General features: G+C 57.1%; 2 protein-coding genes across 2 annotated transcripts; both read right to left on the reverse strand.

The window, feature by feature from the left end:
- Nucleotides 1-7,356: 7,356 nt before the first annotated feature.
- Nucleotides 7,357-14,399, reverse strand: TRIM11 (tripartite motif containing 11). The gene is made up of 6 exons (XM_055333766.1): nucleotides 13,946-14,399; nucleotides 12,108-12,203; nucleotides 11,745-11,975; nucleotides 9,309-9,331; nucleotides 9,122-9,222; nucleotides 7,357-8,671 (listed from the first exon to the last, which is right to left on the reverse strand). Exons 1-6 carry the CDS (start codon nucleotides 14,351-14,353, stop codon nucleotides 8,124-8,126), a joined length of 1,407 nt encoding a protein of 468 aa, XP_055189741.1. The 5' UTR covers nucleotides 14,354-14,399; the 3' UTR covers nucleotides 7,357-8,123.
- Nucleotides 14,400-15,472: 1,073 nt separating this feature from the next.
- TRIM17 (tripartite motif containing 17) lies at nucleotides 15,473-19,571 on the reverse strand. The gene is given in 8 exon segments (XM_055333767.1): nucleotides 15,473-15,876; nucleotides 15,879-16,019; nucleotides 16,351-16,451; nucleotides 16,543-16,565; nucleotides 17,921-18,151; nucleotides 18,600-18,695; nucleotides 19,150-19,532; nucleotides 19,535-19,571. Coding segments are annotated over 8 exon segments (1,416 nt in total).
- Nucleotides 19,572-26,820: the final 7,249 nt, after the last annotated feature.

A 26,820-nucleotide genomic window follows, 5' to 3' on the forward strand; every position in this document is an offset into this window, starting at 1 on the left:
GACTCTTACTTTATACCATATACAGAAAACAACTCAAATGGATGAAATTTCTAAACTGTATAACTCCTAGAATAAAACACATGGGAAATGCTTCAAGACAATGGATTTAGAGGTGGGGCAAGATGGTGGAAGAGTAGGGTCCCCAAGTCACCTGTCCCCACCAACTTACTTAGATAATTTTCAAATCATCCTGAAAAGCTACGAATTCGACCTGAGATTTAAAGAGAGAACAACTGGAATGCTACAGTGAGAAGAGTTAGCGCTTCTATCAAGGCAGGAAGATGGAAAAAAAAATAAAGAAATAAAAAAGCATCCAAGGGGGAGGGGCCCCCATGAGGAGCCAGGCTAAGGCCAGGCAGCGAGTGTCCCCAGGACAGGAAAGCCCAGTCCCGAGGAAGCAGGAGCTTTACCAATCTTCCCAGATGAAAAGGCACTCACAGGGAACTCAGGCAGGATCCCAGGAGGGGCAGGGATGCCCTCAGGCTCCCAGGGGCACTAACAGAGGAACTGCAACCCGGGGAGAGCCCGCCACACACTGTGGGCCAAGCTCCCTAAGGGGCTGCAGGGTGCACCCCGCGGGGCCCCAGGAGCACCCAGGGCAGCGGCTCTGGCGGCAGCTCCATGCAGAGGGGGCTGCGTGGCTCTAGGAGCCCGATTCTAGTGGCGCAGGCCCGGGATCCCAGGGCGCTGGGGGACACAGGGACAGGCAGAGGCCAGGAGGACACAGGGCAGCAAGGATGCTCCTGCCGCCAGGCTGCCCGAGCTGTGCAGAGCCGCCCCCCCCACCCCCCCCCACCCCCGGAGCATCCAGGCCTCTGTGGGCTGGGAGCTGCAGTAGTTACTGCGGGAGCTGACTCCAGAGTTGGGAGAGCTGGCCGACGCCACTGTTGTTCCTCCTGGTGTCACCTTGTACCTGGGATTGGGCAGGGCCGCCAGGGAGCTGGGGCCTCACAGGATAAACAGCTCCCACTGAGCCATACACCTAGATGGGGGCTGGGCAGTTCTACCAGGTACACACACCTGAGAATCAGCACAGCAGGCCCCTCCCCCAGAAAACCAGCTGGAAGGACAGGGGAAGAGCAAGTTCTTGACCAAGCAGCACTGGAAAGTTCCAGGGGAAGTCGAGGGATTTACAGTATATACAATCAAAGGATACCCCTCCTTGTTTTTTGTTTTGTTTGTTCCCCCCCTCCCCCCCGCTTTTTTCCTCTATTTTTCTTCTTTTTCCAGTACAACTTGTTTTTAACTACTCTGCACTGAGCAAAATGACAAGAAAGAACTCACCACAAAAGAAAGAATCGGAAACAGTACTTGCTCCCACAGAGTTACAGAATATAGATTACAATTCCATGTGAGAAAGCCAATTCCGGGGGATCCCTGGGTGGCTTAGCGGTTTGGCACCTGCCTTTGACCCGGTGCACAATCCTGACGTCCTGTGATGGAGTCCCGCGTCGGGATCCCGGCATGGAGCCTGCTCCTCCCTCTGCCTGTGTGTGTCTCTCACTCTCTCTGTCTATCATGAATAAATAAATAAATTAATTAAAAAAGAAAGCCAATTCAGGAGCACAATTATAAAGCTACTTGTGGCTCTAAAAAAAAAACAACATAAAGGATTCAAGAGACTCCATGACTGCAGAATTTAGATCTAATCAGGCCGAAATTAAAAATCAATTGAATGAGACGCAATCCAAACTGGAGGTCCTAATGACAAGGGTTAATGAGGTAGAAGAACAAGTGAGTGACATAGAAGACAAGTTGATGGCAAGAAAGGAAGCTGAGGAAAAAGAGAAAGCAAACTAAAATATCATGAGGAAAGGTTAGGGGAAATATATCGCAATACAAGCATCCATTCAAAAACTGGAAAGAACTCAAATACAAAAGCTAACCTTACACATAAAGGAGCTAGAGAAAAAACAGCAAATAGATCCTACACCCAGCAGAAGAAAAGAGTTAATTAAGATTCGAGCAGAACTCAACGAAATCGAGACCAGAACTGTGGAACAGATCAACAGAACCAGGAGTTGGTTCTTTGAAAGAATTAATAAGATAGATAAACCATTAGCCAGCCTTATTAACAAGAAGAGAGAGAAGACTCAAATTAATAAAATCATGAATGAGAAAGGAGAGATCACTACCAACACCAAGGAAATACAAAGGATTTTAAAAACATATTATGAACAGCTATACGCCAATAAATTAGGCAATCTAGAAGAAATGGACGCATTTCTGGAAAGCCACAAACTACCAAAACTGGAACAGGAAGAAATAGAAAACCTGAACAGGCCAATAACCAGGGAGGAAATTGAAGCAGTCATCAAAAACCTCCCAAGACACAAGAGTCCAGGGCCAGATGGCTTCCCAGGGGAATTCTATCAAACGTTTAAAGAAGAAATCATACCTATTCTACTAAAGCTGTTTGGAAAGATAGAAAGAGATGGAGTACTTCCAAATTCATTCTATGAGGCCAGCATCACCTTAATTCCAAAACCAGCCAAAGACCCCACCAAAAAGGAGAATTATAGACCAATATCCCTGATGAACATGGATGTAAAAATTCTCAACAAGATACTAGCCAATAGGAATATAAATAATAGTGAAAGGGAATATAAGGGAAGGGAGAAGAAATGTGTGGGAAATATCAGAAAGGGAGACAGAACATAAAGACTCCTAACTCTGGGAAACAAACTAGGGGTGGTGGAAGGGGAGGAGGGCGGGGGGTGGGGGTGAGTGGGTGACGGGCACTGAGGGGGGCACTTGACGGGATGAGCACTGGGTGTTATTCTGTATGTTGGTAAATTGAACACCAATAAAAAAATAATTTATTAAAAAAAAGATACTAGCCAATAGGATCCAACAGTACATTAAGAAAATTATTCACCATGACCAAGAAGGATTTATTCCCAGGACACAAGGCTGGTTCAACACTCGTAAAACAATAAATGTGATTCATCATATCAGCAACAGAAAAACTAAGAACCATAGGATCCTCTCATTAGATGCAGAGAAAGCATTTGACAAAATACAGCATCCATTCCTGATCAAAACTCTTCAGAGTGTAGGGATAAAGGGAACATTCCTCAACATCTTAAAAGCCATCTACGAAAAGCCCACAGCAAATATCATTCTCAATGGGGAAGCACTGGGAGCCTTTCCCCTAGGATCAGGAACAAGACAGGGATGTCCGCTCTCACCACTGCTATTCAACATAGTATTGGAAGTCCTAGCCTCAGCAATCAGACATGAAAAAGACATTAAAGGCATTCAAATTGGCAAAGAAGAAGTCAAACTCTCCCTCTTGGCAGATGACATGATACTCTACATAGAAAACCCAAAAGCCTCCACCCCAAGATTGCTAGAACTCATACAGCAATTCGGCAGTGTCGCAGGATACAAAATCAATCCCCAGAAGTCAGTGGCATTTCTAGACACTAACAATGAGACTGAAGAAAGAGAAATTAAGGAGTCAATCCCATTCACAATTGCACCCAAAAGCATAAGATACCTAGGAATAAACCTAACCAAAGAAGTAAAGGATCTATACCCTAATAACTACAGAACACTTCTGAAAGAAATTGAGGAAGACACAAAGAGATGGAAAAATATTCCATGCTCATGGATTGGCAGAATTAATAGTGTGAAAATGTCAATGTTACCCAGGGCAATTTACACGTTTAATGCAATCCCTATCAAAATACCATGGACTCTCTTCAGAGAGTTGGAACAAATCATCTTAAGATTTGTGTGGAATCAGAATGGACCCCGAATAGCCAGAGGAATATTAAAAAAGAAATCCAGGGGATCCCTGGGTGGTTCACTGGTTTAGCGCCTACCTTTGGCCCAGGGCATGATGCTGGCATCCCCAGATAGTGTCCCACATCGGGGTCCTTGCATGGGGCCTGCTTCTCCCTCTGCCTGTGTCTCTGCCTCTCTGTCTGTCTGTCTCTCTCTCTCTCTATCTCTCTCTCTGTCTCTCATGAAAAAATAAATAAAATATTTAAAAAAATAAAAGAAGAAAAAAGAAAACCAGAGCTGGGGGCATCACAATGCCAGATTTCAGGTTGTACTACAAAGCTGTGGTCATCAAGACAGTGTGGTATTGGCACAAAAACAGACACATAGATCAATGGAACAGAATATAGAATCCAGAAGTGGACCCTCAACTCTATGGTCAACTAATATTCAACAAAGCAGGAAGACTATCCACTGGTAAAAAGACAGCCTCTTCGAAAAATGGTGCTGGGAAAGTTGGACATCCACATGCAGAAGAATGAAGGTAGACCACTCTCTTGCACCAGACACAAAGATAAACTCAAAATGGATGAAAGATTATGTGAGACAAGATTCCATCAAAATCCTAGAGGAGAACACAGGCAACACCCTTTTTGAACTCAGCCACAGTAACTTCTTGCAAGATACATCCACGAAAGCAAAAGAAACAAAAGCAAAAATGAACTATTGGGACTTCATCAAGTAAGAAGCTTTTGCACAGCAAAGGATACAGTCAACAAAATTCAAAGACAACCTACAGAATGGGAGAAGATATTTGCAAATGACGTTTCAGATAAAGGGCTAGATTCCAAAAATCTATAAAGAACTTATTAAACTCGACAGCAAAGAAACAAACAATCCAATCATGAAATGGGCAAAAGACATGAAGAGAAATCTCACAGACGAAGACATAGATCATGGCCAACACGCACATGAGAAAATGCTCTGCATCACTTGCCATCGGGAAATACAAATCAAAACCACAATGAGATACCACCTCACACCAGTGAGAATGGGGAAAATTAACAAGGCAGGAAACAACAAATGTTGGAGAGGATGCGGAGAAAAGGGAACCCTCTTACACTGTTGGTGGGAATGTGAACTGGTGCAGCCACTCTGGAAAACTGTGTGGAGGTTCCCAAAGAGTTAAAAATAGACCTGCCCTACGACCCAGCAATTGCACTGCTGGGGATTTACCCCAAAGATTCAGATGCAATGAAACGCCGGGACACCTGCACCCCGATGTTTCTAGCAGCCATGTCCACAATAGCCAAACTGTGGAAGGAGCCTCGGTGTCCATCGAAAGATGATGGATAAAGAAGATGTGGTCTATGTATACAATGGAATATTCCTCAGCCATTAGAAACGACAAATACCCATTTGCTTTGACGTGGATGGAACTGGAGGGTATTATGCGGAGCGAAATAAGTCAATCAGAGAAGGACAAACATTATATGTTCCAATTCATTTGGGGAATATAAATAATAGTGATAGGGAATAGAGGGGAAAGGAGAAGAAATGAGTGGGAAGTATCAGAAAGGGAGACAGAACATGAGAGACTCCTAACTCTGGGAAATGAACTAGGGGTGGTAGAAAGGGAGTTGGGTGGGGGTGGGTGGGGGTGACTGGGTGACGGGCACTGAGTGGGGCACTTGATGGGATGAGTACTGGGCATTATGGTATATGTTGCTAAATTGAACTCCAACAATAAGTAAATAAATAAAGAATTAACCAGAATGCAAAAGGAAGTGGAGAAAGACAAATGTGATCGAACGTTACTTACCAAATGGGAGACTGAACAGATGGCAAGGAGCACAGGCACAGAAATGGTAATGGAAATTGGAAGAGCTGAGCCTGGGATCCGAAGGCTTCTCTGGAAAATCCCAGAAAACGAGGCCAGAGCATAGTCCTGAGTGAGCTGTTGGGAGAATTGAGCTGGGCAGGGAACCCGACCAGCAGCACGGAGCACCAGGGTCTTGCCTTCCCGAAAACCGCATCAGGCAACCCCAGGACACCTGGCTGGGACGCGCCTCGCCCGGATTGTAATATCGTGGATTTAGTAAAAATCCTTGAAAGGTTAACTGAAAACAGCTAGATCCTAGATGTGAAGATGAGGTGGGGTACTAAGGTCCTCGGGAGGGGTTTTGGGCTGCTCAGGGTAGGGCTGGTGCAGGGGTGCAAGCGGAGGACCCAGGTGGGCAGGGGCATGGGGAGTAGGGTATGGGGTACTTATGGCGGGGGTCCCAGGGGGATGCAGGCAGGGCAGGAGGCGGCGCAGGGGGTCTTGGGGCTCGGGGGTGGGGTGCATAGGGATGTGTGCGTGGGATGGAATGTGGGGGTGACTGGGGGTTGCACACAGTGGAGGTGGAACTGAGGGGTCCTCTACCCAGACCCTCGAGCTCCAGGCGCCCCTGGGGCCCCCAGAACGACTCTGGGGTGGTGCAACATCAGGGGGGGTTGCTGTGGCACTGGCAGGTGCAGCTGAAGGCGCGGGGGGGGGGGGAGGGAGTGCACCAGAGTTTACCCAAACCACCCAACTCTCCGTGTGCAGCAGGTGAAGCTGGGGTACACGCAGGTCTCAGTGGAAGACTTAAAAATCCAGGCAGTGCTCCTTCGACGCCTGGAGGTGAATGGGCACCGCCCCCCCCCCCCCAGCAGACCTGACGCTGGGTCAGAGGCAGCAGGTGTCTCATGATGGGCGGTGAACCGAGTGAAGATGGTCGCTTTGTCTATTGAGTCCATCTCGTGGGTACTTACCTGACCAGGGGAGGTGCAGGATGGCAGGAGGGATGGCAGGGACTGACCACCGGCCAGCCCCCCCACAGATGGCTTTGGGTTTTAATTTTTTTTTTTTTTTTTACTGAACTCACCAACTGGTGCCACGAGGTTACCCCGGACGCTCAGTTCCTATTTTCTTCACTCCGCATATCACACCCCATGAGCAGAGAATGTCTGCTTTACTTTCCTACCTGCTCCCTCTCCCATGTCCCCTCGGGACTATGGAGCCAACAGAGAGCAAGGCTTCCGGGCACCAGAAGTGGCAGGCTGCATGCAGGCTGATGCCTGGAAGTCTCTAGATTGGCTGACCACACCCCACACGCCCTGGCTCCCTCCATCCTTGCTGTATCTGCCCCTGGAGCTTTCACCAACTGAGGGCTGAAAGAACCGGTGGAGTGCACCTGCAGCTAGCAGGACATGCCCTGCAGGCCATCACCCACCCCTCCCCGGGCAGCAGCTCCACAGAGCGGCCCATTGCTGGGCCTGGCCACCGTCACCAGACAGCAGCCTTGGGCCCCTGAAGCCAAGCATGTAGGACGTGTGCAAAGGGTGAACAGGTGCATTCAGGCTGCATGCTTATGAACCGGCATCACTGAGGCTTAGTCACCTGCTGGACTGGATCGAGACGCCACCTGGAAATACCCCACTTTGCACGAGGATTATCTCCAGTTGGAGGCAGTTGAGAGCAGGAAAATTTCCGAGGTAGGTGCGTGAAATGCACACACAGGAGTGCGCCCCGGATCTCGCCCCTGGGGGCCCTGCCTCCCTCCCCCTACCCAGACTGTCCCCACCCCAGCTGCTGACAGTGGATTACAGACAACGCTTAGTTTATTTACTGAGAACAGTCCTTACAATAAATAAAATCTGGGGCCACAAATGAGCTGCAGCACACCTTCCAGAAAGGTGCCAATAAGTCGGAACAAAGCAAAGAGGACTCCAGACTGTGGCAGCGAGGGGGGAGGGGGCCCTTTAAGGCCTCCCCCTCACCCAGGCAGGGCGGGAAGTGCCAGGGGACCAGGGTCAGGAGGCGCCCAGGCCAGCAGGGAGAAAACCGCAAGGGGAAGGGCAGGGTACTCTGGCAAGGGGTTCTGAGCGCGGCTCCAGGACAGACACCGGCCGGCCTGCACACCTGCCGCATCTGAACATCTGCACCTGGATGGAGCCTTTTCCAGAAGAGAGTCTATGCCCAGGGGGTCCTGGCCTCCGGGCCCCACAACCTCTGCTGCTGGCTTCTCAGGCCTTTTTATCACAGGGGACCTGGCTACTCCAGGGCAAGCACACCCTGTCCTCTGGACAGGTGTAGACACAGGTGAGTGGCCTTGGAGCAGCCTCCTGAGCATGGCTTTCTGGAGGCGCCGGGCCCCAAGCCCAAGGCCTGGCACTGGCCAGTGGGAGTGTCTCTGTGCCCCATGGCCAGACATAGGATGAAGCACAACCTGCATGTGCGGGCACATGCTCCCAGCAGTGAGCAGTCAGTTTTGTTAGCACATGCGTTATGTCTGCCAGGCGCTGGAAGCGTTGCCTTTGCCCAGAAGACAGCACTACCTGCCCAGGTGCACAAACAGCTGGAAGGCCCCTCACTGGGGGGCCAGTGCATCCCCAGGCCCGCCTTTCAGCCTACAGATGGTCATGGGGGTGGGGCTGCTGGACAGAGGTGAGAAGAGAGCCCGCAGGGTCCCTGAGAAGGGGGTCTCAGGGAAGGCATACAAGAGGGACCCGTCGGAGGCACTGTAGAAGGACAGGTGTCCGGCCTCATAGTCCAGGAAGATGCCCACACGCTGTGGCGGGTCCCGCAGGGGGGCGAAGGCCCGCTCCGAGGAGTTGTAGTAGCTGCCCAGGAACACCAGGATCCAGAAGCCGTTGCCCGCGAACAGCTCGCCCTTCTCCTTGCGGTTGGCGTCCTCCCTGCAGACACCCAGTGCCCAGCTGGCCCGCTCGCCCACCTCCACCTCCCAGTAGTGGCGGCCCGATGTGAGGGGCTCCCGGCCCAGTACGCAGGGCCCGGGGTCAAATCGCTCGGGGCTGTCGGGCAGGGCCTGCCGCAGGTCCCCCCGGCGCACGCTCCTCCTATCCTCCGACAGCACCAGCTCAGGGTTGGCGGTGTCGGGATCCAGGGTCACGTCCCCTGTAGAGAAGCGAGGTCACCCTGTAAGCTGGCAGGCCTGCCGAGCCCCCCGTGGTCAGGGCACCCCCCCGCCCCCCCGCGGTGGGCTGAAGCACTTGCCTGTGAGCCTACTGTGCCCTACGCTGCTCCTACTTGGAAAACATCACCTCACAGCTTGTCCCTGCACCTCAGAATGTTCTGAAAAGCAGTCCCTGTTCTGCTGCAAAGCAGCCTCCTTTGGAGGACTGAGGAAACCGCAGGTGCTTCCTACATGTTTCCACTCCTGGAGCCAGGTGTACTCCCAATGCCTGGGGCCCGTGGGGGTGTGGTCTCGCCTCTGCTGTTCCCACCCATGTCCACCAAGAGCCCTGGCTGGTGCCCGACAGCCTGGACCCCCAGGGTCCGCTCCCACTGCAGACCCACCACCCCCTGCTGCGTGCCAGCAGGTGCCCGAGACCAGAGTGCACCCACCTCGGAACCTGCGCAGTGCCTCCACCAGCCCCGGGACCTTGCACACCGTCTTCATCTCCATGGGCACCACCTCAGGCAGCTGCAGCTTCACGTCCTGTACCCTGCAGGGGCAGTGCAGGCGTCACCCCCCATGGCAGCCCACCCTGTACCCCGCCCGCCTTCCCTGGGGAGGGGCTGGGGCTCCTACCTGCGCAGGGTGTCCCTGATATCCTGTGGAGAGACACACGCGGCATCAGCGCCCATCCCCTGACCCTCCCTGTGCCCCAGTCACCACTGCCCCCCAAACTTTGCTCTGCCCACTGTCAGACACACACGTGATCAGAAAGCACGGGAAAGGGGTGGGCGATCCCTCCTGTGCAGCTCAGACACAGGGACCCTGGAGACACTGTGGGCACAGCCAGCCCTGCGGACCTGGTCTCACTCCCTGCACATGCTTGGAGGACGTGTGGTGTTGCCTACTGGCTTATGCACTCAGAGCCCCCAGGCCCCCTGGTGGTGGGACAGGTCTGCGGTACATCCAGGGAACCATGTATGTAGGGGGGCGCCTGCACCTACAGCCTGTGTTCCCAAGGCCTCTGACGGTGTATACCCGCCTCCCAGGAGACACTTGTCCCTTGGATGCTCCGTGCTCCTGTAAGGGCACATACTTGCACTTCACGGCACCATGGGCTGTGTCCCTGGGCTGCAGATCTTGGAGCCTGATCCCCAGGACCTCAGAAGTGGGCTGTGTTTGGAGATGGGGTCTTTACAGAGGTGGCTGAGGTACACAAGTTCACTAGGGTGGCCCTGATCCCACATGACCCGAGTTCTTATGAGAACAGGGGTCTGGGGCTCCAACATGCACACGTGGGTGACCGTGTGAGGACATGGGCAGGGACGCAGGGACTCACCAGGGAGAGAGGCCTCGGGAGGAGGCAGCCCTGCCAAGGCCTGGCTCTGGGGCCAGGAGACAACCAGCTTGTGTTATGCAGACCTCCCAGCCTATGGTGTTCGTTCCACAGCCGGAGCTGATGGGGACACTCGACAATGGCTGCTGAGGGAAGTCTTTGGTCTTTTGAGAACGGCAGGGACCTGGCTCACCTCGCCAATCACATCAGTGTACCCGTAGCGAGTCTAACCACGCACCAGCTATCAGGCCAGACCCCAGATGCACACGGTGCCTCACCAGCTTTCCCCTGATGTGGGAGTGGTGGTCCGACAAGGCACAGAGGCCTGAAAGGGAAAGGGAGACTGCGGGCTTCTCAAGATACTGTGCAAGCCTGGAAGTGACGTGTGCAAAGGGCCCAGGGCACAAGAAGCTTGGTGTGTGCAGCAGGCAAAGCAGAAATAACCTGTCCCTTGCTAGTTCTGCTGGGTGGGTAGCCCACCTTGCGGCCCTGGGAAGCCAAGGGGGTCATCCTGGTCGCCACAAGGCCCAACCCACTCAGGAACAGCGGGGGTGAACACACTGTACCAGGCCCTCCCTGCCCCAAGGGTCATGTGGGGGTCGTGATCTTAAGGAAGGGAGTTGGCATCCATGCAGACCACCTGGCCCTCAGACACACATGTCCCTGGAGGAAACGGCTCTACACTGATACAGGATGGCTACGGGCAAGCCCAGGGGGGAGGCTGGGACCTGGAGGCGTGGGCTCCTGGAAGTCACCGGACCCTCACTTCCTCTGTCCACGAGGGTACCCCTGAACCTGCGAGGGCACCCACCCCCCCAACCCAAGTGCAGGCACCTGGCCTGGCCCCAGCCTGGCACTGAGGTTCCAGTGAACAGGTGCTGCAGGTCCCACCACAGACCCCACCCCCACCCCGTGCTTAGGCAGGGGGGCTCCTCCCAGCAGCTGGTCACCCAGGCCAAGACCCAGAGCTGGAAGGTGTGAGCAGGTGAGGGCGGGGGCACGGTGGACAGGTGGCCACTTGTAGCGTGAGATGCAGGAGTGTGGCAGGCCGGCTGAGACCACCCATGCACTTAGACATGTCAGCGGAGACCCCCGACGACCTTTCATACTGGCCTGGGGCTGTCATCTCACTCCTGGGGCCCACCTCACCTCCTTCCAGAACCCCCACTTCCTCTGCCTTCCTCCAATACCCCTGGCTGGCTGCCCAGATCCCACTTCACTGACCACAGCCACTGCTTCTGTGACCTATCTCAGTCCTCGTCAGACACTCCCCCGCCATACTTCCTGTTTCCCACACTTGAAACCGCCTGGCGTCTGAGCAGTGGCAGGAGGGGCGAGTTCACACCCCTAGAGGGCAGCCAGGACCTCTGCCTGGCCCCTGAGGGACGGCTCACCCTCTGAGGCAGTGCCCTGGGCTGTGCACACAGCGGCCTCTCGCCGGCCCAGGGGCCAGGAGTCCCGCAGATTGTCGGGCGACTAGGGGCTGACGTGGGACTCCTGTGGGACGTCTGGTGGCCTTCCCTCCGCATACAGTGGATCCAGCCCTTTGCAGCCAACCTGGTGTCCCCATGGACCCTGGACGTGCCCCATGGACCAACCCCCCACAGCCCTGCCACAGCGCAACCACGCTCCAGGACGGCATGGCAGCCACTCTGCGTGGCTCCCCAGGGGCCCCTACACACCTGGCTGGGCACACTTGCCCGAACTACCCCCCACCTCCAGGGAGGGTAGCTCACCTGCAGCAGCCCCAGCGCCGGCAGCTGGCAGCGCCCCTCCAGCTCTGCGATGAGCTCGGCCAGCTGCGCGCTCTGCTGCCCTAGGCGGGTGGCGCTGTCCCGCAGGGGCGGGAGCACCTCTAGCTCCTCCTCCTCCAGACGCTGCAGCAGGCGCTGCTCCTCTTCTGCCAGCAGCCGGCGCAGCCGCTCAAACTCTGCCAGCACGTTCTGCCGCTGGCTCTCCACCATCTTCTGCAGGGGGAGGGGACAGCTGAGGCCTGGGCACCCCCGACCCCACCCTTCCCCCAGGGCAAGAGCAGGGTCCCTCCGAGGGGGGACTCCGGGCCACCGCGTCCTTCCCAACCTTGGGCCCCGGCCACCTGCCTGCCACAGGGCGCAGGTCTCCTCAGCCTGTGCTTGGAACAGCAGCGCGTCCTCCATCTGCTTCCGCAGATGCTCCAGGGATTTCTCCAGCTTTCCCTGCGGGTCGGAGGCAAGCGTGACCTGGGCTGAGCTAGTCCTGTCCCCCTCCCGGCCAGCGCCTACATCCCAGGCCCCCTGCCAGTGCTCCCGACCTCTCTTCCCGGCGTCTGGGCCCCCCACTGTGCCAAGCCCGCTCTGGGCCCCCGCAGGCCCTGGCCGGGGTCCTCGGCCATCTGACCCTCTACCCCACATCTAGCCGGGTAAAGCCTGCGAAGTGGCGCTGTGGGGACCCCGTGCCCCTGGGTGTGCAAGTGTCGGGCACAGCCTGTGAGACACAGGCAGATTCGCTGGTGTCCTCAGGACAAAGGCCAGCTGGGGGTCAGCAGATGCCACCCGGAGTCGGCCACTTTGACACAAGCACCATCTGGAGCCCGGGAGACAGGGCGCAGCACTTAGAAAGAGCACTCTGCCCTCCTCCTGTCTGCCTCCCTGGGGTTGCACCAGGGAGGGGAGATGACTGTCACAGATGAGTTTGCCTGAATGGGCGTCATGACTCATAACCCACATCTTCATCAGTTCCCCCCATGTGCCTCCTTGTTCTTACTGGCCCTAGAAGCCCAAATCGTGTTCCCTGTTTCTAGCCACTTCTCCCCAATTTATCAATCTATGTTAAAATGGAACATAAACTCAGTCTAACTAGGTTTTTTCACTTTTTCTCTGTGAAGCCCTTGTGCCATATGAAACTTAAGTGACTCAGAATTATCCATCTTTTCACTTATTACTCTGCCTTTGTTAGTTTAATTTGCAAGCCTCCCGCACAGTACCTAACAGGTTAGATCAAGGTTTTCTCTCCCTTATAACAGGAAAGATGTAAATGCTGCCCCAAGGGTCTTTATCAGGCCAGCTGGGAGGGGCCTCTGGAGGGCTGCCAGTCACTCTCTGCTTGGTGGCAGCACTACACACTTGCTGGGCTGACACATAGGATGGGGTATCCAGCATGTGATGTGCCTCAGAGTGAGAAGCAAAAGTACAGAGATCTGTATGAGGACGAGCCCACCTAGGCACAGTGGGCACAAGCTTGTTCTGGTGCCCCAGGGCTTGTTCTGGAACAGCGACAGACCGGCTGAGTACTGGACCAGCCCAGCCGACCCACGCTGCTGGCACGAAATGGAGCACAGACCCTGGTGTGAAGGCTGGAAGGGTGCCACCCATGTCCTCGGTACCTGGGTCCCCGAGGAGCCGATGACAGCAGCCAGCTGAGCATCTACCTGGAGGCTCCTTAGCAGAGGGCTGAGGCTGGTTTGGATTTTAAAGGAATGCATTTCCAGAACAGATGGGGGCATCCCAGCCTTAAACGGGGTGGATCCCTGCTGTGTCAGATGGCAGAGGAGCCCCAGGACCCCACTCACAAAGCCAGGCGCCCACGCTACCGGTCTGCACTCCACTCGCCCCAGCTTGGCCCACCCCGCAGCCCGGCCTGGCCCACACCCTCTGAGGGCTGAGTCCCTGTGCGTCTGTGTCCCTGCGAGGCCAGCTACCTCCGAGCTTCCATCCCCGCCTTCTCCTGCGCTGGCCCCATCCCTGCCATGGTCACCCACACCTGCCCGGAGCGCTCCAGACTCGCGCCAGGTGCAGTCACGGCAGGGCCCGCTCCTCCCAGAGGCCACGCCTACCCTGGTCTCCAGGCTGGGGCCTCACGGGTGACCGCTGTCGAGGTCCAGGAGGGTGCCCCCGTGGGACTGGGCGCGCGCGCATCCTGTGCCCCCTGCACCCGGCAGAGGCACGCCCACCCCGCGCACCTTGAGGTCCTCGGCGGCGTCCTGCAGCGGGCGCACGCGGTGCGTCCAGTGCTCTCCCGAGCGCTCGCAGGCCGCGCACAGCAGGCGCAGCTCGTCGCCGCAGAAGGCGGCCAGGGGCTCGCGGTGCGCGGCGCACACGCCCTGCGGGACGGGCGACGGCGGGTGCAGGCGCCGCGCCATCTCGGCCATCTTGGCGAGCGGGCGGTTGGGCCGCAGGTTCCTCTGCGGGGACAGTTCGCGGCACTCGGGGCAGGCGTACGGGCCCTCGGGCTGGCCCCAGCAGCGCCGGATGCACTCGCGGCAGAAGTTGTGGCCGCAGTCGGTCATCACCGGGTCGGTGAAGTAGTCGAGGCAGATGGCGCAGGTGGCCTCCTCCTGGAGGTTGGTGGACAGGTCGGGGGCGGCCATGGCTCCGGGGGCGCGGGCGGCCGACGGCGGGGCCTGGGGCGCGGGGGCGCGGGGGCGCGGGGGCGCGGGAGCGCGGGGCGCAGAGCACCGGAGGGCGCGGGCGCAGGGCTCCCGGACGCGGACAGGAAGCGGCGCCGCAGCGGAAGCAGGAAGCAGCTAGTTTTTTTTTTTTTTTTTTTTTGGAACAACCCGCTTTCCCCTCGGATTGGCCACGGCCTGTCACGCGGCCCGCGGGCCGCCGGAATCCGAGGCAGTTCGCCCGCGGGCCCGGCGGTGGCGCGCGCGGCTGGCCCCGGACTCCTGCGCTCGCCTCCCCGCAGGGCCGCTCCCTGGAGGGGCGGCGGGTGCAGATCCCTCGCCACCCGCGCGCCCCGCACGCCCCTGGGTTCCACGCGCGGCTCAGCCACTGCGAGGATGAGGGGCCCGGAGGCTGCGGCGCGCGCTCCCGGGCACCCCCGGGCCGGGCACGCTGGTGACAAGTGGACGAGGGGCTCCGTCCTTGGGGTACAGGGTGGAATTCGGGGTGTCCAGACCGCCCCAGGGCTGCGAATGGGCCTGAAGCTGCAGGGAGCGCCGCGTGGGAAGGAGTCTCTCCCACCCGTGACCCTCACCCTTTGCGCCCTGGCTTGCGGAACATCAGGGCTGGGCAGCTTGGAGGGTTTTAGCTAGAATCAATTTGAAAGGTTTCATTTTACCGTGACACCCTCCCCCGCCCCCAACACCCAGCCCAAAGGTGCAAACATGGGATTTACAGAGCACAAGGTCGTAGAGGAGGGAGGCTCCGGTGCGCTTGCACCATCCCCCACGTGGCCTGTGAGACCACGGGGTGCTAAGGGCAAGTGCACCTCCCCGCCTGCTCTGGGTGGCCTTGTTAGAATCGGTGCTCTCCGGAGCTCAGTGCTTTCAGAGTTTCCTTTATGAAGTATGTGTGAACACGGCCTTCTTAACATTTAAACTGCTTTAATCACAAGGATATCTCAGCTTTGTGAAATCACCCTGCCTGCTAGTGGCTCCCAAAGACTCCGCCAGAGATAAGCCTGGCAGGTGGCCTGTGCTGAGCTGGACCACCTCACCTTCCGGAGGGATCAGGGCTGGCCCCTCCCCGCCCAGCCTGGGCCCCTAACCCTTCACCCACAGGGTCACTGTAGAGATGACCATCTGGCCTGATTTGGGGGCCCCCAGGCAGAAAAAGGGTTGCAGGGGGCCAGAGAACTTGGGCTGGGCATAGGTGTGCAGGTGGGACCCATCCTTCACGTTGTAGAAGGACACCTCCCCTGCTTCGAAGTCAAGGAAGATGCCTACGTGGCTGGGGGGCTCCGCTAGTGTGACGGGGGTCGGGCTGGGCATGGTGGGCATGTACTTCTTCCCCTTGCACAGCTGCACCACCCAGAACCCATTCTCAGGGCACTTGGGGACCCTGTCCCTCCGGCTCACGTTGTCCCTGCACACACCCAGGGCCCAGAGTGCATCGCCAGTGAGGTTCATGCCCACCTCCCAGTAGTGCCTTCCGGAGGAGAAGGCCTCTGGCCCACAGCACAGGGGTAGGCCAGGAATCTGTCTTTGCCATGGGGCATGGGCTCCAGCGGGGGCGTGAGGTAGCGCCTCTGGCGGCTCTCGTACAAGAGGAGGTAGGGGTATGCAGTGGCAGGGTCCGGCACCACGTCCTCTGCAGACAGGCCGGGGGCCAAGGGAGAGGGGGGCTGAATCATCCGTGGTCTCCCTAACCATCCCCAAGGCAGAGTCCAGGGAATCTGGGTCACTGCGTGGGTCCCTACCCCACCTGCCGATGTTGGTGGTGCACGGAGATGGGAGCTAGGCGGCCCTTGGGCATCTCAACACGTGTTCCAGTGGGGACAGAAAGGGGAGCATCGCCCTGGAGTGCCAGGTCAGGGTACAGTTTGTGAATGTCCAGTAGAGGACAGTCGCCCCAACTGGTGGCTCACTGAGCGACTAGGGGTGGGGTGGGCACAACCCAGAGCACTGGGGCCCCCGCTTACCTTGAAAGTTCTTGAGCACCTCTATCTGCTCGGGAACCTTGCAGACAGTCCTCAGAACGGTAGGGGTGGCCTCTGGATACTGCACTCTCAGGCTGTTCTTCCTCCAGTGGACACAGGTTTCACTGTCCCCACCAGCCCCGTGCAGAGCCCTCCCTGCGCCCATCACCGCCTCCCCGGCAGGTGGCTCCGTACCGGCTCAGGAGCTCCTTCATGTCCTGGGAGACACGGGGGGGGGGGGGGGGGGGCGGAGGGGAGATGGGGCTTCATGTCTGCATGTCCAGTCTGCAGAGCTAGAAGGGCTTTATGACGTCTTCCTGTGGCCCCGTGCCCACTTTCCAGAGCCTACCCCTGCCCTGGCCATGCACGGGGATCCTGCTCTCCCCGGTATGACACTGAGGACACTAGAAGCTATCCTGCTCAGGAGGGGCGGTGAAGGGGGGAAGTGGCGGCCCAGGGATGAGACCAACAACCATCCAGTGGGGCCTTTTTCACTCCACCCTGGCCTTGAGTGAGGCAGAGGTCAGCGTACTAGCAGACCAGTTGCTTTTTATTTTTTATTTTTATTTTTATTTTTTTTTTTACCAGTTGCTTTTTAATAGAAGAAAGAAGGTTCCCCAAAGTCTGGGCAGCTGTCTCACTTATCACCTACAGCAGGCCGCTTCCTGGGCACAAAACCCAGAGGAGGTCAGGACAACAGACCAGACCCGGGGACAGACCCCGGCTGGCAGGGCATATGGCAGCCTGCACGGGGCATCTGCTTCTGCTGTGTAAACGTGCCCGTGTGTGTGTGATCTGTGTTGCTATGGATCCCACCACTCCATGTGCTTGACAGATCTCCCACACTTGGCCACCTCAACCCCTGCTCTCAGGGCCTTGGGGGCCAGCCCGTCCCTGGCAGGCCAGCTGGGCCCTCTTGGCTTTCTCTTTGGGGGCAGTGACAGTGATGCTCATCCTGCCCGGGAAGTTGTGGGTACCTATCTGGGCCACCTCCCTGGGCTGCACAGGCCTGGAGCCTGTCATAGGTGAACTGTCCCTCCAGAGTCATCGCCGGAGCCCCCACCCCCAGGACCTCAGTAGGTGAGAGGTGGTTACAGTACAGTGAGGTCACTAAGGTGGGCCCAATCCCGTAGGATCCGTGTCCTTGAGGCAAGAGGAGTTTAGGATGCAGACACAGAGAAACGGCCAGGTGAGGACATGGGGAGCAAATGGCCATGTACACGCCCAGGGAGGGAGGCCTCAGGAGGAACCAGTGCTGCCCACGCCCGGAGCACAGACTCCCAGCCTCCGGGATCCGGAGACAATAAAGTCTGTTGTTAGGGCCTCGTCTACAACGAGGCGGTCTTCCCTACGCAGCCTCAGCTGACTGGAGTCCAAGCTTTCCTTGTTTGAATCAGTTCCTGCAGTTGGCCCACCCTGACCACACCTGCACCTGAGCTCCTCCCCCACCAGCCATGTGAGCAGGGGTGCTGAGGCCCCTCCCAGGTGAGCAGGGTGCTGAGACCTAACCCTAACCCCAGGTGAGCAGGGGTGTCGAGGCCTCCTCCCAGGTGAGCAGGAGCATCTGCTTCACCTGCAGCATCTGTAGCGGTGTGTGCTGGTTCTTGTCTTCCAACTGCAGCAGAAGCATCTCCAGGGCGTGGCCCTGCTTCTCAAGTGCTGCGGAGCTCTCCCGTAACTTGGCCACTACCTCGTCCTCCTCCTCCTTCAGGGCCTGGACAAGGCGCTGCTCCTCCTCCACCAGGAGGAGGCCCATCTTCTCAAACTCCATCAGGATGCGCTGCCTCTGCTCCTTTACCTTCTCCTGCAGGGTCCCGTGGAGGGCAGTGGGCAGAGGTGTGCTCAGGCCCTGGCCTGGGGATCTGCTGCTCCAGTGTCCCCCATCTCTCTGGCCGGCTGCACACCCACCAGCTTGAATGCTGGCAGTTCCCCCCCTGCAGGGCCCTGGTGACCCACAGAAAAGGAGCCACCCAGGCAGGAGTGCAAGCATTTCTGTGGGGTGACCTGCTGAGTCCCAAACAGCAGTGTGCCGGCACCTGTGCACCCTTATCCACTGTGTCTGGACACAGCCAGCCTGGGCTGAGCACATATTCTGGATCCTGCTTCTGGTGGGAATCTGGGCTCTGTGTGTGTGTGTGTGTGTGTGTGTGTGTGTGTGTGCGCGTGCGCACGTGCTTATCCACACAGGACAGCAAGCCCCCGCCCCCTGAGGGCCTTCTGCAGGTTCTCCCACCCTGGCCACCGGCACCTGCCTGCCACTCCGCCAAGGTCTGTTTCTCCCTGGCCTGCATCTCTCTTGTCTTCATCATCTCCTCCCGAAGGGACCCAATGTCCGCCTCCAACTTCAGCTGTGGGGCACACAGACCACGGGATGTGGGGTCTGAGGCCCCCCTCCCCCAGCCTGGCCAACAGATGCACCTGCTAACACCATTCTGCGTGACTGTCCCTGTATCTACTCTGTGCTGTGGTTTGCATGTATCCTCCCAAGGTTGTGGCTGAGTCCTAACCCCAGCACCTTGGGGGGAGGAGCTGGGGCCTCTTGGGGGGCCATGAAATCATGAGGGTGGGCCCCCCAGGACAGGGCCCCTTGCCCCTCCCTTCGAGTGAAGACAGGGAAAAGGATGAGCTCTCCCCCAGTGGCACCGGAGCCCTGGCTAGCTGGGACCCCTCAACAACTGTGGCCCAGCCACTGCATCACCATGGAGGGTGCAGACACCAGGGCCGTGGGTGTCTGCTGAGGCTTGTGCCCGGCCTCCTTGTGCCCCCCCACCTCCGGCTGTCCATCCCTGGCCCCGGCCACACCTTGTGCTCCTGCACAGCCTCCTCGATGGGGACCACCGTGTGGGGCCGGTGCTCCCGCGACTCCCTGCACACGACACAGATGGGGCTCTGGTCGTCCTCACAGAAGAGCTTGAGGAGCTCCTGGTGCGCCTTGCACAGGTCCCTGCTCTGGAAGGCCGGGTGCTGGCGCGCCATCTCCGCCACCTTGGTCAGCAGGCGGTTGGGCCGCAAGTTCCTCTGAGGGGACAGCTCGCGACACTCGGGGCAGGGGAAGGAGCCCCTCCGCTTCCTGCCCCCCTTCCTACTTTTGGCTTTCTCCCATATTAGGCGGATGCACTCCTGGCAGAAGTTGTGGCCACAGGCGGTCATCACGGGATCCGTGAAATAGTCAAGACAGATGGAGCTTCCTCCTGCAGTTTTCTGGCGAGTTCCAAGGCATCCATGTCTCCTGGGGCAGGAACAGAAAGAACGTCCCTCACACCCTTTGCCCGGGAGCCCTGGGCTCTCCACGGCTAAGCCCTGTCTTTGGCCAGCCCCGCTACTTTTGGGGGGATCATCGTGCCAAGTTGGCTGAGAGTGCCCCCCCCCATGACGTCAGATCTAGCTCCTCAGGTCCCCGCTGCCCTGTCTAGAAGCCTTTAGGCCAGTCTGGAAAGAATCCCCCTCCCTATGTCCCCTCTTGGTGATTTTTCCATGGCTGACCACCCCCTCTGCTCTTTAGCCTTAAGTCCCTCCACCCCATCCACCCTATATTGAGGCGAGCCGGTTCTGCGGGATCCCTCTCCCTGAATGGCAATAACCCTGAATAAATCTGTGTCTCCTGTTCCAACTATGGAGCGGCTCTGGTCCTGGACAAGGTGCCTGCACATGTGCACAGAGCATACAGACAAACACAAGTGCAGCTGCAGGCCTACACATTGAGGCACATGCACACATGCACATAGTATACACACACATGCTCACACAGCACACGTGCACACAGTACACACATGTACACAGCGTACACACACATACACAGTATACACACATGAACACAGCACACACACAGGATACACATGCAGGACACACACATGTACACACAGATGCACATATAGTATACACACAGGCACACACACAGTATATGCACATGCACAGACACAGTATATATACACACATGTGCACACAGTATACACACATGTGCACACATAGCATACACACGTGCACCCGATATACACATGGGCACATGATATACACATACAATATACACATATGCACACAGTATACACACATACATGCAGTATATGTGTGTGCACAAACACTATACATGTGCACACAATATATACACACATGTGCATACACAGTGCACACACATGCCCAGAGGCACACACGCACACACACACAAACATATACACATGCACAGAGGCACCTACACGTGCACACACATAGTTCGGGTGGATTTACCCCTGACCTCATGTTGTGACCTTAGGCATCCCATTCCCTGACAAGGGTTCCATTTCTCTGGTGCTGTCTCTGCAGAGACTTTGTAGTCAGTCTCTCCCTCGGCTCTCAGCCACAGGAAGTGGGGGGCTGCCTACCTGCAGAAGCCGGGGAAGGGGGGCAGTCTGGTGAACTGGGGTCTGGCTCAGAATCTGGGGGCAGCGACTGGGGCCAGTGGAGATGACTGGCTGCCCTGCTTGCGGGAATGCTCCTTTGTAGACTGGGAGGGGGGCTACGTGTCTATAACTAGCTTCAACGCGGGGTCTGCTCCCCGGGTAGCAGGGCAGGCGGTTGGACCTGAGCCTCCCGGCCCACTGGGTGGCCACCTGCTGCCCCGCCGGTCTATGGGGATGTACTCACAGGGAGGGGCCGCAGGCCGCACCTTGCCGGGTGCCCCCAGCCACGCGCGCCCCCGACACCCCCAGAAAGCCTGCATCTGTGTGCTGAACGCCATCTGGGTGATGGCTGCAGGGGCGCAGGGGCCACGGAGGGTGCAGGGCTTTGTGGCGTCAGCAGGGGCGGGGGCAGCCATGGGGCAGGGGCGGGGGAGGCTAGTTCCGGGTTGTGGGCTGAAGATGGGGTGGGGAGGGCTGGGGGGGCCAGCAGCCTGAGGGTGTGGGCGGAGGGGGGCCAGCGCAGAGTGGGCCAGGGGTGGGAGGGACGGAGGGGGTTCTGGCTGCCCCTGCGGGGAGGGGGAGAGGGTATGGTAGAGAGCGGATGGGGAGGGGGTTGTGAGCCGTGGGGCAGGAGGTGAATTTCTTGTGGGGAAGAGAGGGGAGCAGAAGAGAGAGCAGGTGTGGGGGCCCGGTTGGGGGAGGTGAAGGGGTGTTTGGGGGGGCAGTGAGGGGGGTCACTGGGGGAAGGCAGGAGGGGTTGCCCCCTTGCCGGAAGTGAAGGAGTCTCTGTGAGGGAGGTGAAGGGGGACCATGGGGTGGGGGGAAGTATGGGGGTGCCCCATTGTGGGAGGTGAAGGGCTTCTCAGCTCTGCCTGCAGGCGGCCCACGTCTATGGTGTGGCTTTAATGGTGGTTAGCATGGGGAGATGGGTGGAGAGTGGAGCGTGGAGCCGGCGGGTCCAGATCCCAGGTTTGGAAAGGAGGGCTGGACCCCAGGGGCATGGGCAGGGCGGACCTGGTGTCTGCTGCACGTGCCCCGCTGGTTTGTCTCAGCAGAGGAACAGTGTGATGTGAAGCAAACCCTGCACACGGCCGCACTCACCTCCACCTGCTGTTTTTTTTTGCATGGGAGGAAGTGTCTGGAGCCTGTCAGTTAAGCTGCCAGCAGACCGAGTAACAGGAAACCCCTGCATTTATTCTGTGCGCACTGGGGAGGCAGCAACAGAAGAAGCTGGCTTGTTAAGCGGTTGGGACTCTTAGGAACCCTGCCTCGTGGAAGGGAGGGAGATGGCCTCTGTGAGGCCAACAAGCAGGCTCCTTTAGGAAACGCAAGTGGGTCTTGAGAACAGGAGGCAAGAAAGCTTGCGACCCAGTTCGTCTACACAGCTGAGCAGTCCTTCCATCTCTTTCTGGTGGGAACTGCTCTGGCAGGGCCCAGCTGTGCATAGTCCTCAGGAGCAGCTCCCAGGAGGCTCTGATTTGTATCTGCAGAGTCTTAAGTGACTTTATCTTAAAATACTATGGCAACTCTGGGGTCTGCAGTGGCCCCCACACTGCCCATGCCTCTCCAGACCTGGGTTCCTCACGTGAGAGGCACGCACCAGGATTCAGGGCTTTCTCTGCCTGTGGCTCCCTCCTCTGATCCCACCTATTCTCCCAACGCTGTCTCTTAGAGAATTTGGTTTGAATGAGGATCCAAAGGAGGCGACGAGGTCTTCAGGCCTTTACATTTGCTTCCTCTTCTCCAGTATTTTCCCTCCTCCTCCACCATCTGCAGGCCAGTGACTGCAGACACCGGCCGGGCGCCCTCTGGGCCTGTCGCCTGCTTCCGCAGAGCATTCCTGAGCTTGACGCTCCATCCTGGGAATGCCCTTGCCACTTGTGGTGGGAGATTTGCTTCAGAGCTGAATTGTGCAAAGGGCCACATACTAGGATCCCTTCCTTTCCCTCCAGGGAGGTGGTCAGTGCCGGGCTGGAATTTATAACCCTGACATCAAGAGTTAGATGCCCAACCAACCAGGCCACACAGGAGGCCCCTGGAGGTCTCTATTATGTTGTTTGCTCCACACCTGACTGCCTGGCCTCTCTCTACCAGATTGTAGCGCCAGTACCTGCACTGCTGTCACCATGTCTTCCAGACCCTGGTTTCCAAATTTCTTGCTAATGTGATTGTTTCTGATATGTCATTACCATAAAAATTGCTGTATCTGTCAGGATTTTGTGTCAAAAACAAACAGTCCTGCATCCCGGATGCAGCATATTGCCACTGCATAGGTTATTTCTCATACTTACTGCATGTGGCCCATGGGCCTTAACCGGGGTGGAGAGGGGGGAAATCTTTCCTTCTACCTTCTTAGGTCCTATACCTGGGGCCTGTGAATTAAACAGATAACTGCCAGATTACTAGGCAAGAAGGCATACATATTTTATCTTAGGTTCTTAGTATGTATGGGATAGAAAAGAAGTGAAAACACAAATTGGCTTTTATTCCATTTTATTTTATTGTTTTAAAGATTTTATTTGTTCATGAGAGACACAGAGAGAGAGAGAGGCAGAGACACAGGCAGAGGGAGAAGCAGGCTCCATGCAGGAAGCTTGATGCAGGACTCGATCCCAGGACCCTGGGGTCATGACCTGAGCCCAAGGCAGACGCTCAACCACTGAGTCTCCCAGGTGTCCCAACTTCCATACCATTTTAACAAAGGGTGATAAGTTGTGGAGAAGCACCTCAACAGAGGAAAAGGGGTATGGGCATCAGGGGGTGAATTGTGGGAAGGTGACTGGGGGGAATTAAAGATAGGTAAGAGTTGTTTATCTCAGGCCCATCTGGTGATGAGACTTACTGTCCTCTTTCTGTCACAGGAGACAGGCACCTTTGCAAATGGAAATTTTTGTACAAATGGGAATTTCTGCTTTGCTTTTAGGCAGAACAGGTGGAAAGGCAGAGAGCTCCTCCTGTGTGTGCTGTTTGTCGATCGCCTTCAGCTCAAAGTCATCAGTATGCCACGGTGGTGTATTTCGACATTGCACATCCTGATCCCCCCCAGCCTCTGGGTAATCACACTGCAGCATGTCCTCACTCAGAAGGCCAGTTCAGTCCTCTACTGTAGGATGGGGCTCACCGGCTCAAAGCTAGTTATTCTGGAAAATGCAGGAAGGTTGCTCCTCTGGTCTCATGAGGCCCTCACTTCATCTGAGGCACTGGGACCAGAGCCACTGGGCTCTGCAGAGATGGCGGCATCTGTTTGGGCTTAGCAGGTGGTGGCAGCTTCTGCAGGCCACGTCTCTGCTCCTTCCCACATCCTGGTCCCGGCAGCTGAGAGCATGAGGGCTTTTGTGCTTTGGGGTCTTATGTTAGCCTTTTCCAGGTGACCCTCTTCATAGCAGCGAACTGCACGTGGCCCTCAGTCCAGTTTGCACCCTCTCCCCTTGGACAGTGGTGGGTGTGGGTCAAAGCTCTGAAGCGTCCAGGGTTGCGTCCCCTGGCCACCTGCCCCCAACCTGAGGGGCTGCCCAAGGTCACCTCATCAACACACAGGTGTGGTGGGCAGGGCCTTGCTATAATAACAGCCATGAAATCACTTAGAAACTTCCAAAGGTTTTGAGCCCAAATGTATATTTCTTATCGTAAACCACAGGATCACGGCTGCCTTCTCCTCATGTGCTCACATGGCCATCCCTCTGCACGTGTCTGTGTCCTAACCTCCTCCTCTCAGAACAGCGGTCCTATGGGATCGAGACTTACCATATTGACCTCATTTCCTCTTGCTATCACATCAAAGGCCCTATCTCCAAATTCAGTCTCATTCTGAGGTCCTGGGAGTTGGGGAGCAGCAAGGGATTTTGCAGGGTCTGGGGGTACACACAATTCGGCCCATCACAGACAGTGGACACACTGAGCGTCCCCTTGGCTGGCCTGTCTGATGTGATTCTCTGACGATCCTCTGGGCCAGGTGTTGACACTCATGCCCGAGGGCTCATGGCCCAACTTGGAGCAGGTGTGTACACCTGGCCACAGACTCAGGTAAGAAGGCCTGCAGGACAGGCTGAGTGGGAAAGGGGGAATGGGGGACAGGGGCTGGCAAGTGACCAGGAGTCCTCTGCTGGTCTGAAAGCCCCCTGGGAACTCCCTGGGTGCAATGTGAAAGTGGCCCCTGTGCTCAGGGGCCAGGGAGAGATCCCAGAGACTGGCTGGCGAAGGGCCGTTGTAATAAAGCAAAGGCATGTACACACAAGCCTCGGGTTGGGTGCCTGCAGGACCGGCGGACCCCACACCGCCTGCCAGATCTTATGAGCTTGGAGAGGCCTTACCTGGGCTCAGGCACGTATGCCAGGCAGGCGTTGCACGTCAGCATCTCAAGGCTCTGTCCTTGGAGCAGCCCCTGGGAGCAGGAAAGACAAGTAGGGCCCATGTGCCTAGGTAAAGGGATAGCAGTGGGGAGCCTTGGAGTGCCCTGATCCAGCTCTCAGGTTGCCAGGTGATCACGTCTCTTTGATGTCCTTCCCCAAAATTGTCCCATAAGAAGGGTCAGGGGTGAGGACAAGACGAAAGTCCTCTGATTTCTCCTGACTCCCCAGTCAGGAAGCTGAGCCTGGTCTCTGCTGTGCTCCTGTCATAGGGCAGCCCCAGCCACTTATCCCCAAGGAGAGCACCGGCCCCCTGGGGAATCCCCTCCAATGCAGCAGTGGTGCCCTCCCCTCCCTGATGGCCTGTCAGGGGCTCTGAACAAGGACTGTTTGCTGTGTGAGGAAGTCGCTGGAGTCCCTGTGGCCCATCTGTTCCTTCAGTGTGGCCTGGAATGGCTTACGGGATGCAAATGGGTCCACAGCCCGTGAGGAGCAGGATCAGAAACACACAATTCATTGTATTAAATAGGAAGTTCACCTACCAGACTATAGTAGGCCTGCACTATGGAGAAGAGAAGGAGATTCCTGGGGAGCCTGGGAGGCTCAGTCAGTTCAATATCTGGCTTCCTGCCTAGGTCGAGATCCCAACCCCTGCCCAGTGTCCCAGGATCCAGCCCATCAGGCTCAGTGCTCCTGCTTGAGTGAACCTGCTTCTCCCTCTCTGTCTGCCTGCCACTCCTCCTCTTGGTGCTCTCTCAAATAAAATCTAAAAACCCCAGGAAAGTAGCAACCCCTGGCCCGTGGGACACAACTGAGCCACCACATACCCCCTCCCACCCTCTCCCTCCCTCCCATTAACCAGTGTGGACTCAGTGTAGCTGGTCTCATCAGTTCCATGTGTGTCTGACCTCCAGCCATGATCATGTGCTGGCCTGGTCTGCCTTCATTTACATTAAGAACTTCTATTCTTGGGGCACCGGGTGGCTCCGTGGAGGATCGTCTGCCTTGGGCTCAGGGCATGATCCCAGGGTCCTGGGATCGAGTCCCACATTGCGCTCCCCACGGGGGGGCCTGCTTCTCCCTCTGCCTGTGTCTCTGGGTCTTGTAAACACATAAAATCTTAAAAGAGCTCCCACTCTTGATGTCCTCATGGAGGGTCCTCTCCGCCCCCCACACTGCGCTCAGGCCATCCCCTCAGGGCACACATGGCCTGGGGACCTGGGCTCAGGACCAACCATGTCTAGCTAACTGCAATGTACCCATATGCCAGGGACGGGCAGACACAGGTGCAGGTCCTGACAGGTCTATAAAGCTAATCAGGCCTTCCAGGGGCTGGGGTCTTCTCAGACCTCAAAGCTACCAGGGACACCCAGCAGCCCTGCTGTTGGGCTGCACCTGCTCTGCTAGGGAGCTCAGCTATACCGGGCACAGGGAACCACGTGCTTCCTGCTCTGCTGCCGCCCGCGTCCCTGTGGTTGTCTCCCTTGGGCTCTGCTGTGTCTGCAGGGTGCTAGAACATTCTCCAGAGAGCAAGGCTGTGGCTGTGCACAGATCTGAGGGCCAGAGGCCCCAGAAGGGACCGGGCTGTGGGCTCAGACACCTTTCAGAAGGGCTTCCTTGACCCTCTAAGCATGTGCCCAGAGGGACCGGTTTTCTCCTGGTCCACCTGGCCTCCTGTTCTTCCCATTGCTCCTGCCTCAGCCCTCAGGTAGACACACAATGCCAGGGTCACGGCAGTCCAGATTATCTGCCAT

Source organism: Nyctereutes procyonoides, unplaced genomic scaffold (genome assembly GCF_905146905.1).
Source record: "Nyctereutes procyonoides isolate TBG_1078 unplaced genomic scaffold, NYPRO_anot_genome, whole genome shotgun sequence".
Lineage (NCBI taxonomy): Eukaryota > Metazoa > Chordata > Mammalia > Carnivora > Canidae > Nyctereutes > Nyctereutes procyonoides.

Coding starts and splice junctions, on each gene's coding strand:
- TRIM11 (XM_055333766.1), bottom strand. CDS start 14,353: ATGGCCGCCCCCGACCTGTCCACCAACCTCCAGGAGGAGGCCACCTGC. Junction 9,332..11,744: donor CGGCGCTGGGGCTGCTGCAG/GTGAGCTACCCT, acceptor GTCTCTCCACAG/GATATCAGGGACACCCTGCG. Junction 8,672..9,121: donor GGCACTGCGCAGGTTCCGAG/GTGGGTGCACTC, acceptor GCTTCTCTACAG/GGGACGTGACCCTGGATCCC.